This window comes from Lactuca saligna, chromosome 8 (genome assembly GCF_052625555.1).
Source record: "Lactuca saligna cultivar CGN05327 chromosome 8, ASM5262555v1, whole genome shotgun sequence".
In the NCBI taxonomy this organism is placed as follows: Eukaryota; Viridiplantae; Streptophyta; class Magnoliopsida; order Asterales; family Asteraceae; genus Lactuca; species Lactuca saligna.
This window is the reverse complement of record NC_136424.1, coordinates 89,446,075-89,457,458: the sequence shown is the minus strand read 5'-3', so window position 1 is coordinate 89,457,458 and position 11,384 is coordinate 89,446,075. Positions and strand designations below refer to the sequence as shown.

The window sequence follows — 11,384 nt, the reverse complement described above, 5'->3', positions numbered from 1 at the left end:
AATTATAAATTAAAATTATATTTTATTTTGTGGAATTTTAGGATCCCGATCCCGATCTTGCAAATCCAAAAACAATCATTAGTAGGATCCCGATCTTGAGAACCTTATTTTAAATCATTATCCTTTTTCTTTATTATCCTTTTAAATCATTATCCTTTTCCTTTTTATTTTTTTATCATAAGTTTGAAAAAGGCTTATTTTCTTCAAGAAACTATTAAAAATGTTTCAAAATTGTTAACGGCTTCATTGCCGGTAATTCTTCGAAGATCAACACAACTCAAGACCGCCATTATCGCCGCCCCCGACCTAGTGGCGGCGATGACAGTGTAATGGAGCACGGGTGTGAATAGTAGAGGACGTATTTCATGGTAATATTGTAAGGATATGGTGATAAGCAAAATAAGTGGAGCCTATATTTTTTGATCGGTAATTACAAATTTCTTAACGAATCTCTAATTGCCTCCCTCACAATGTCCGAAAATCACTCACTCACCCCTGCATACCCCTTTTCTGCAAATATTCTATTACCTAGGTGTCGCAAATTATTACCTCTAGCAATGGGTATGCCGCCCAATCACCACCACGTTAATGGCACCCTCCACCCCACACCGCCACCCTTCTAACCTCCCTACCATCCGCACCTCCGTCTCCTGGCTCCTCCTTTCCTTGTTCTTCGTCTACATCCTCTACTATTCCACCGTCCTCTTCGAACCCGCCCCGACCGCCAACAACTCCGGCAACCACTTCTCAACCACCGAAAACCTCAAAAGCAACACCACCACATCTGAATCTGTACTCCGGTTTGACACTGAACTCAAACACATCGCGTTCGGCATCGCCGCCTCTTCCCGGTTATGGCGATCCCGGAAAGAGTACCTCAAGCTATGGTGGCGGCGGGGGGAGACCAGAGGGGTTGTTTGGTTAGACGAACGTGTAAAAACCACAGAAAACGAAAACCTACCGGACATCCACATCTCCGGCGATACCTCAAATTTTCCGTACACAAACCCAGATGGTTTCAGATCCGCGATACGTATTTCCAGAGTGGTGTCGGAGACGCTCCGGTTGGGTATGGAGAATGTACGGTGGTTTGTGATGGGAGACGACGACACTGTATTCGTCGTTGAAAACCTAGTGAGAATTTTATCTAAATACGACCATAATCAATTTTATTACATCGGAACGACGTCAGAAAGTCATTTCCAAAACATATTATTTTCATATGGGATGGCGTATGGCGGCGGTGGGTTCGCCATCAGCTACCCATTGGCGGTGGAGTTAGAAAAGATGCAGGACAGGTGTCTTCAAAGATACCCAGGGTACTACGGGAGTGACGACAGAATGCACGCGTGTATGGCTGAACTAAATATCCCCCTCACAAAAGAACCCGGATTCCACCAGGTTGGTCTTACAAATTCTTAAAACTTAAATCTCTGGAATTACTTATTCCACTCTGGAATTACTGATTCCATTCCAATGTGCAGTATGATGTGCATGGGAATCTGTTAGGTCTATTATCAGCGCACCCAGTAACACCGTTAGTCTCACTCCACCACCTCGATTTTGTTGACCCGATATTCCCGGGAATGCCGAGATCCCTAGGAATCAAACATTTACTAGAATCAGCAAAATTCGATTCCGCTAGTGTCATACAGCAATCCATTTGCTATGAGAAGAAAAGGGAATGGTCGATTCTGGTGTCATGGGGTTTTGCAGTTCAAATTGTAAGGGGGATTCTATCACCTAGAGAGCTTGAAACACCTACTCGCACGTTTCTAAATTGGCACAAAAGGCTTGATTATACAGCTTATGCGTTCAATACTAGGCCATTTGCAAGGAACCCATGTCAGAAGCCTTTTGTGTATTACATGAGTTCAACGAGGTATGATAAAGAAAGGGGGAGAATAATTGGGATTTATACTCTTCATAAAGAGCGTTACCCTTTTTGTAAATGGAAAATGGAATCCCCTGAAACGATTGATACTATTGTGGTGTTAAAGAAGGAAGATAGTCTTCGTTGGTCAAGGGTACGTCTTTTTCTGTTTTCTCATCCTTTTTCACTATCTTTCATTTCAAATTCATCAAGTAAAATGTAAACGAGTTGTTTTTTTTTTTTTTCAGGCACCAAGAAAGGATTGTTGTAGAGTATTGCCAGCTAATAAGAAAGGGATTTTATATTTGTGGGTTGGTAATTGTCATGAAAATGAGGTTGTTGAGTTGTAGACTATTTACAATGGTGCCCTAGTTTTCTAGAAACATATTCATCAGCAGAGTATGAAAAGAAATATTGATTGATCAATGTAGGAATATTTTAGAAAATTTTTCTTTTCTCACTTGGTGTGTAAACTTTAGATCAAACTTTGTATTATACCTACGATTACAAATGCTGTATCTGCAGTTGATTTACTCATATACCCTTGGTCTGTGTTATTCAATGCTAAGGTATTAACCACATGGAGTTATCTTCTATTACTTCTTCTATGTATACTACTACTTTAGTCTAATTGTAGTAGAAAATGGATAAAAGGAAATGAGTAGCGGTTGAACAGTTTTCCCATACAAGACTTATGTGAAAAGCTGGAGGAGGATCCTTTACCTTGACCATCATTTTTCTAATAGACTATGGTGCATCTTCATTGCTTATGCCTGGATATGAGATTGCATCATGGGAAACTGTATATGATGCTTCTAGCTCATGTGGATCCGATAACAACTTGTTAGGTTCATGAGAATTAGAGAATGAGGCACTTGGATCATGTGAGACTGACAATGGAGGTTTTAGCTCATGAGACACTGAAAATGAGGCATGTGGCTCATGAGAAGCTGTTAATGGTGCATTGTGATCATGAAAATCCAAGAATGACACATGAGGCTGATGAAGAACAGCTAATGAGGCGTATGGTCCATTCGAAAGTGACAAGAAACCATCTGGGGGACTTTCTAATGCCAACACAGTAAGATCAACATCTGTTTCTGCATTCTTTTGCTTCGGCTTCTTGGTTCTTGGGACAAAATGAGTTCTCCCATCTTTGGTTTCCAACTCCACTAACAAAAACAAGTAATAAACATCAGATGTAAAGATATTTGATTTGAAAGATAAGAAACACTATAACAGGAAATTTTCAAAATAACTTTCATAGCACAAAGCACCATTAGAATTGTTTCGAATTGACCACACATATTATCCACAGTTCTAGATAACAACGAACAGAGTATAACTCACTCCGGTGTTTAGCACCTAGAACTTTCTCATCATTAACATATGGTCACAGTTTCCTAGGGTTTTGAAATCGTTGTATAATCAAATTGATCTCCCCATTTGCCATTATTTAATATTACAACAATCAATTAGTCATTATCAGGACCGAATTTCCTCAACAAATAAACTATAGTGAAATGAAACACAGACATAGTGATAGATAGATTACATCAACAACGATAATTAAGAGGAAGAAAAGTAAACCGAGATTTAAGATTCCGATTGATGTTAAGGTAATAAAAGGATACAGATAAGATAGAGATACCTGAAGTACTGAAGCACCAGAGGATGAAGAAGCACAGCATAACGACAAGAGGAATGAGATGAATCCGTTTGTATTTAACTACTGATCTCATGCTCCAGCTCTGACTCTCTCTCCGGCCAATGGTGGAAGCAGGATTGTAGATGGGAAGCTCGCCGGTGATGTCCGTCACAGACATCGACCTCTTCCGCCATGATCGCTTGGGCATCTGAAAATGCTGCATCCGATAAAGAGTAGGGTTTCGATCGGAGGTCTGTGAGTAAGTGAATGAGTGTGTGTTTTGATTTGATTTCAGCAAATCGATAGAGACCAAATTAAAGTTTTGTTATCGCCTCTTAACGTTTTTAGGCGCCAAAAATCATTTCACACGAGAGCAGTGGAGCGAACAAGTCGAACCGGGTGAAAAGTGTAAATCGAACCCGGCTCCGTTTGTCTTGACTCGAAATTAAATATGACCAACTTATTATAACGTGTATATAAGTTTTTCACACAAAAAGAATGATCTATTTTGTTTGGATTATTTAACCTCACTAATTTGATAACAAAAGTGTCCATATGTTTCTCTTATTAATTTACATATTTAGTATATATTTGCATTGATACTAATTAGGTTACGTTTATAAATCTTATATTATTATTATATAGAGTATATTATTCATATTTTAACTTTTAAGAGATATAAGATATAAATTTTTTTGTACAAATCAATTATACATAAATAAATCATTAATACTTGTCAAAAATTTAATGACTTAAATTAAGAAAGAGTATTAACAAATTTAATTTGGAACACATATTAAATCTATATATATAAATTAATTTAGATTGTCTAATATTAATTAAGTAAATCAAATATATAAACAAACAATATAAATATAAAGTCTAAACATAAGTATTTTATTTATTAAAAATGATAATTTTTTATTAAAATCTAAAAATTATTTTCTGTAAAAAAACTATTCAATAAAAAAAAAACTATTTATCATCGTCGCTTTACGTGGGCACATATTTACTTTACTATAATACAATTATCAAGTTAAAAAAAAAAAAGCGTTTTTATCACATAAAAATATAGAAATAACACAAAATGTAACAATGTCCCCTCAACAATCGAAAAATGATGTAAAATATAATTATAGCTAAGTTTAAAATAAGACAAAATTACATAAATAGTCCTTTTTTTTAGATATGTAAGTTTCATTCCTAATCGTTTTTTGTAACACAGATGGTTCCTATAGTTTTAAAATATTATGTCGTCGCTGATCCACATAAAATTACTTTTATACATTTTTTATTATATTTAATATATTCTCTTAAGTAATTTTAATATAAAAAACATCTCTCATCCACCCCACCTCACCTCAATAAACCCCACACCATGTCTCCAACGCTCCAAAACGCAAATCAGAAGACACCGTCGTCGATTTGGAATCTAAAAATGTCGGTTGCCTTCCTATGATAACCACACGTTCTTCCTCCAATGGTCAAACCATCTGTCACCCCCTCAACCTTATCGTTTTTTCACGGTACAGAACTACCTCTTCCTTTTCTCATTCACTGATGTCTCATCTTCCACAGATAATACCAGTCACCTCCTTTTCCTTTATTCTCATCACTTCCTACTGCAAACCAACATCATTGCTATTTTAGTGTACCATCCTAAAATTTAAAACCAAAAATTTCATTTTTATAATAATAAAATCATCATCCAAAATGTGTTCATAAAACCCTAAAAGAAAATCAGAGTGTGTCAATAATCATCAAAATACATCAAATCAACAAAATGTGGAACATCATGGTGTGTACGATGCGATCATCCCGAGCCCTTCCCTTTCGATCCAGAAGTACCTGAAACTTAAACTGAAAATCGTAAGCACAAAGATTAGTGATTTCCCCAAAAATACATCATAACATACATATCAAACATACAATGGGTCATGCCCAACAACCATCGGGCCTTGTCGGCATCGAGCCCCGCTCGGAACAAATATGTCAGAACACGAGATAGGCCCCACCCATCACATTCATCAGGCCCTTCCCAAAATTCATACAGACACATAAATACATGCAAGAATCACTAAGATAAATAGCATACAATACACCCATCAGGCCTCGCCTGGCATCGGACCCCACCCGATATACATATCACATACTACACATGCAAGAGTCACATAGACAACTAGCATCTTAAACATAATAAATCATGGATTGGCATTGGTGCCTTCGACCTATCAAGCACATAGAGGAGACTCGCCTTAGACTGCTGAAAATCATATAAATGCTCGGACTGTTGATTTGGAAAATCCTTGCGCTAATCATTCACATAACACCCCAATTAATATTTAGGCCATAAAACATAACTAGGAATCTAATTCATTTGTCCAACTCCCGGGTAAAAGACCATTTTACCACTTCCTTGCTTGGTCTAATTATCGAGGCCCAACCCAATGGCTCCAAAAGCCCAAAATGGACCAAATTCCTAAAATGATGCCCAAAACCCATTTGGGCCCAAATCCAGGAAGGCCCAAAGCATAACAATGGCCCAATTTCAAAAAGGCAAATAGCCCAACAAGGCTCAAAACCACAATAATCCAAATATGGCCCAAATCGCAAAATTCCAAAACCATGCCTGGTACACTACGTGTAACAAGAGTAAGCCTTGCGTACTACGCTGCATACATGATCGTGTACGTGCCCATGAAGCACTTTTTCCTTAAGTACTTAATATGTGCATTCCAACACCCAAATTACAGATCCAAGTCTATAGGAATGTCTTAATCCATAAAGTCGTGAACTTTGAGCCTTTATATGGCTCAAAAGAACCCAAACCTTACTTTAGCATTCTACTTTCACGAAATGGACCTAAACACATGCATGGTTGATCCACAACCATCAAGATGCTAACTTTATGGACTAAGGACCTCAGAAACATCAAAAGAAGAAACTCCTAACTTCTAAAGTGGAAGAAATCCACTAGATCTCTTCATAGTGTTAAGTATTTGAGATATTGAAATTGATTTGGCATTTTTGTTAATTATTGAAGACTTTTTAGGGTTTTGTATTTTTGGTAAATGTTTTATTTTCCCTATATATATATAGTCATTAGCTTAGCTTGTTAGGTAAGCTTTTCCTCAAAAAGTTTCTTTGTATGTCTAATTTTCCAAATCAATGATATACAAAAACTTTGACAAATTACTTGCAACTTTATGGTGATTAATTCATGATTGTTCTTTAGATTCCGCATTCATCATCTCGTTTTTTGTCAAATCAGAGCGGGTTCTTGTAGATCTCAGTGATTATTGCAAGAATCGATCAGATGTGGAGAATTTTTTCATGAATCTCACTATGTTCTTCAAGTTTTGTAAGTTTTCTGAAGAGAAAAGTGAAATATCTCTTGTTTTTGCAAAACTCAGTTCAGATATGTTATTGTCTACACATTCTATCATCTGATTTGTTCTAGATTCATGTTTTGAAAGTGAAATAGAATAAGAAATTCGAGTTTTATTATCATATTTGTGCTTTGATTCGTTTTCTCTCTCTAGAAATCATCTCAGGTATGCTTTCTCTCTTTAGAAATTTTATCAGATCTATTTTCTCTCTCTCTTCAAGTTCAAATTTCTTGTTGAAGATATGATGGATTCATCAATTTCAAAGTTGTTAACTTCAATTAAAGAATAAAGAATGAAAGTTACAGATCCCGAAGTTTAGTATTTCAAATACAAATTGTTGGTATCTTGTATATGGTATGATAAAACCTTCGCAAAGTGCCATTGAATTGTATAATCTCTATGTAGATGGAAAGATTTATAAAAATGCATATTTCCATAATAAAGAATCAAGATATATGACATTTTTTTATGAAGATGAATCTTTATTGGAACAATTTTGTATTATCAAAGCACATTTAGATCTGGAAAATGAACAACAATTTTTGGAGATGAAAAGAGCAAAAAAAGGAAAAGAAGATGTTCTTGGTAAAGTTCATAAAGTTTTTGAAGTTTCTGAAGAAAATATGACTCCAGATGTTCTTGTTGAAGGGGATTCAAGTGTTTCAAGTTTTTCAGAAGTGTTACAATCGGAATCTAGTAGTTCTGAAGACAAATCTTAATGCAAAAATTCAGAAATCATGAAAGTAAATATGTTTTGTTCTATTGGAACTCAAACATAAATTTTTTCATGTTCTAATGATAATTTTGAAGGAATGGTGCCTTATAGAAATCATATTATTTAAGATGTTTAGGTTTACCAAACTCCAAATGATTATGTTTAAAAGACTTCTAATGTTCAGATCATGAATTTGTTTACAAAAATTACATCTCTAACCCATATACTTTCTTTTAAATCGCAACAAATACCCCAAGTCTAGAATACCTTCCTAGCATCATAAGAAAGCCCTAGAGAGCCCAAATACCCCGAGAAAAAGAGTTTTTCGACTCGAAACTATGCCCGCGTAAAGCCTGGTTTTTGAGAAAACATATTTGTTTCATCAAAAAAGATTGTTTTAAGAGACGAAGTGTTGTCATCGTCAAATCATGTGAGTGTATAGTCACTTTCATCTTACACATAGATATGAAGTGTTTTCTATAAAATACGTGCTATGTGTATAAATATTATTTGTTTATTTGAGATGGATGTTGAATGAAGTTTTTATACATGTTTATAATGATTTAAACTGTATATGTATTTTTATCTACAAATATGTTGGATATGACATGGGTAGATGAAATAGTTGATGTGTGTTAAAACGATGAGAGGTATCGATGTTGTTGTTGTTCCAGTCATCTAGCGGAGTATAGATGACGACCACGGACCATTCTAGATTGTCCAGTGGAATGCTAGAAGGCTTGCAACCTGTAGGTGTTTGTGAACGATGTGTTCACTGGTGTACTCCATCCCCCTCATGGCTGCCTTACGAACATATATGGTTGAGGAATCCCCTTAGCAGTAAAGTCCATCCCGATGTTGATCCTTAGGCTAGGTCCCTTGTGTAGGGACATAAAGTGAGGATAACAGGAACGGGTAATCAAGGTTATTGTTGGTTGATGAAATTAATACATTTATTGTTGGTTGATGAAATTAATAAATTTATTATTTGTAGGTTGAAAACCCTATATGCTCACCAGGCTCCCAAGCCTGACCCACTCAACTTTCTATTTTACAGGTAGTGGAACAAGAGTATAGTTGGATGGTGACGAGGGATTTTGGATTATATGTCAATAGATGTAAATAACTGTTGTAAGGCCTATATTGTACTGTTTATGCTTCTGGTCTGTACTGATGTGGACATCCCGAGTTTTGTAATGAAATGAAAAATACATTTCTTTAAGAAATGCCTTGATAAATTTTTATCATATTTTGTTGGCGTATTGGGCCTTCAGTCCATCTGGTCCACCCTCCGAGTCTAGTCATGTCCCTTGAGTCTGCAGTGTGGTTGGTCCGCTCGCACCGGGCCTGCAACCCACCTGATCCACTCTCTTAGTCTACAATATGACTGGTCCGCCCGCATCGGGCCTTTAGTCATCCTGGTCCACTCTCCAAGCCTCGGCACGTCTGGTTCGCCCTCATGGGGCCTACAGCCTATCCGGACCGCTCGTTGGGCCTTCGGAATAACCGGTCCGCCCTGGGTATGTTGGCCTACAGCACAAAGGAGGACCCGCCTCAACCCAACCCCAGTCAAACAACCATGTGCACATAAACATACAATCATATAACAATTCACATTCAATCAAACCGATCTAGCAGATCACGTATCATAACATACTTTAAACATGATACCGACCTAACAGGTCACTAGCATATATCATCCTAATACCCGGATGCAAACATAACAAGGCAACAACATAACAACGGTACCCGGATTACAATCCGATAAAGGGTCAGCCTTGGTGCCTTAGACCCTGTTGATATAGTGAGGATAACTCACCTCGCGATTGCCGAAACTCTGAACTAAAGAAGCAGATTCCCGAATCACCGACTCATCGAAAATCCCAAACAAGCCATCATAACAAAATAATCATTAGTCCAAACATGCATCCACTTATTGGACCAAGGCCAAAGTCTAAATCTACTACAAAGCCCAATATTGGCCCAATTTACTAAATTGGGCCCTCCTCACCAAATGGGCCTAGATCCAAGGTCCATAATAATAATTGGGCCCAAAATACTCTATCCATACTATTCAATCAAGGTCCAATCTTATTAGCCCAATGACAACCCAAACAAACAAAGCCCAAAATTAAAATGCCACAGAGGGGGTACGCTGGGCGTACAACAATGCTCGCAAAATGGGATCGGGGCACTGGCCCACTATGCTGGGCGTACTCCCATGTTAAGCGGGGCTTAACTTCAATGCTCAACAAATCCATGTAACTTCTTAATGGCTTAAGCTCTTAAGCCCAAACTTCAGATCCTTAGGCCAAATATGATTAGAATTCATAAAGTCTCAAACTTTATCACCTGGGACATCCATAAAGCTCTTAATCCAAGGTCTTAATCCATTAAGACCTACTTATCTCACACATGGAACAACCTCAGCCCTTAGGACCTCATTTTGTTCACTCAAGACATCTCCTAAGGTCTAAAAGGACAGATAATCTTGACCAACTCGAAACATGCAACAAGATGAGGACTTTTGGGACAAGAATGGTGTCAAAGTTTCACAACACATAGATCTACACAATATGAATGTCAAGCAAGAAGCTTTATACCTCAAATAGGCTCCAAAGGATGATGTCTTTCCATATCTATAAGCTCCAGCCGTTCCACTCCTTCTTTGACAACTTCTCCTTTCTTCTTCTAGCTTCTCTTTTGCCAAAATAAGCTTTCCAAGGCCAAACACACCCAACAAAGGAGGAAATACGGATATCTAGGGTTTCTTGGGGTAAAAGAGTGCCTGTGGAGGCTGAGAAGGGAACCATTATGTTCCTTATATAGTGGTTGCCCTTAAAATTAGGGTTTTGGGATTCTGAGAGTACGTTGGGCGTACTCAACCATGCACCCGCATTCATTTAGCCAATTACGCTGGGCGTAACCCAGCCTATGTTGGGCGTACCCAGCGTGCCACCTTTTATTCACTTGGTCTTCCCTTTACACTTTTCCCCTTAAGAGCTACAATCGATATTATCTTCGAAATGCTGTAACTCCTCTACTCTAAACCCGCTCCCCATAAATTTTACATTCACACGAGGATGGCGAGAAGCCCTATGCTTCTATCAACATACACCAGTCCAAAACCTTCTCGGATAAAACCAAATTCCCATAAAAGGACCAAAATTACCCTTCCTCTTAAATCTCAGGGACTCGTAAATAAATATTTTAAGAACGAGGCGTTACAATGTCACAATATCAAAACCGGCAAAACACTGACAAACGTAAAAAGTGAAATTTCAATAAAAATACTTTTTAGCCTTAGGTATCTAAACGAAATCCGTAGATTATACTAAACCATGAACGTGCATAAAAAGAACATCAAAATCCGACTTCGTATGAGGAAGTTATGATTTTTCTAAGTTTCGGGATAGCAGTAGACAACTAAAAACTCGAAATAAAGATCGAGGAATTTTTGGTCGAAACAACCTAAATGAGAATCAAAGATCTCAACAATAGTAGCGCAACGGTAAAAAGTCTGACGAAAACGGACGTTGGATGAAGAAGTTATGGCTTTATGACGGAGTTTTCGTATCTCGGCCTGTTAAAAATAATTAATTAAAAATAAAGTCAAAATTAGCCAACGAAACCTAAACGAGAGTTGTAGAGCATATTCTCACCTACGCGTGGATATATAGAACATCGAAAACAAAGCTCGTACACGGAAGTTACAGATTTTACAAGTTTGGGACACAAAATCTGAAGTTGTTAGGTTGG

The 11,384-nt window shown here is 37.3% G+C and overlaps 2 protein-coding genes across 2 annotated transcripts; one reads left to right on the top strand and one right to left on the bottom strand.

The window, feature by feature from the left end:
- The first annotated feature begins 271 nt into the window (after positions 1–271).
- On the top strand, positions 272–2,404 carry LOC145008337 (uncharacterized). The gene is made up of 3 exons (XM_078966956.1): positions 272–1,401; positions 1,485–2,027; positions 2,122–2,404. Exons 1-3 carry the CDS (start codon positions 589–591, stop codon positions 2,221–2,223), a joined length of 1,458 nt encoding a protein of 485 aa, XP_078823082.1. The 5' UTR covers positions 272–588; the 3' UTR covers positions 2,224–2,404.
- Positions 2,310–3,801, bottom strand: LOC145008338 (uncharacterized). The gene is made up of 2 exons (XM_078966957.1): positions 3,525–3,801; positions 2,310–3,045 (listed from the first exon to the last, which is right to left on the bottom strand). Exons 1-2 carry the CDS (start codon positions 3,742–3,744, stop codon positions 2,621–2,623), a joined length of 645 nt encoding a protein of 214 aa, XP_078823083.1. The 5' UTR covers positions 3,745–3,801; the 3' UTR covers positions 2,310–2,620.
- Positions 3,802–11,384: the final 7,583 nt, after the last annotated feature.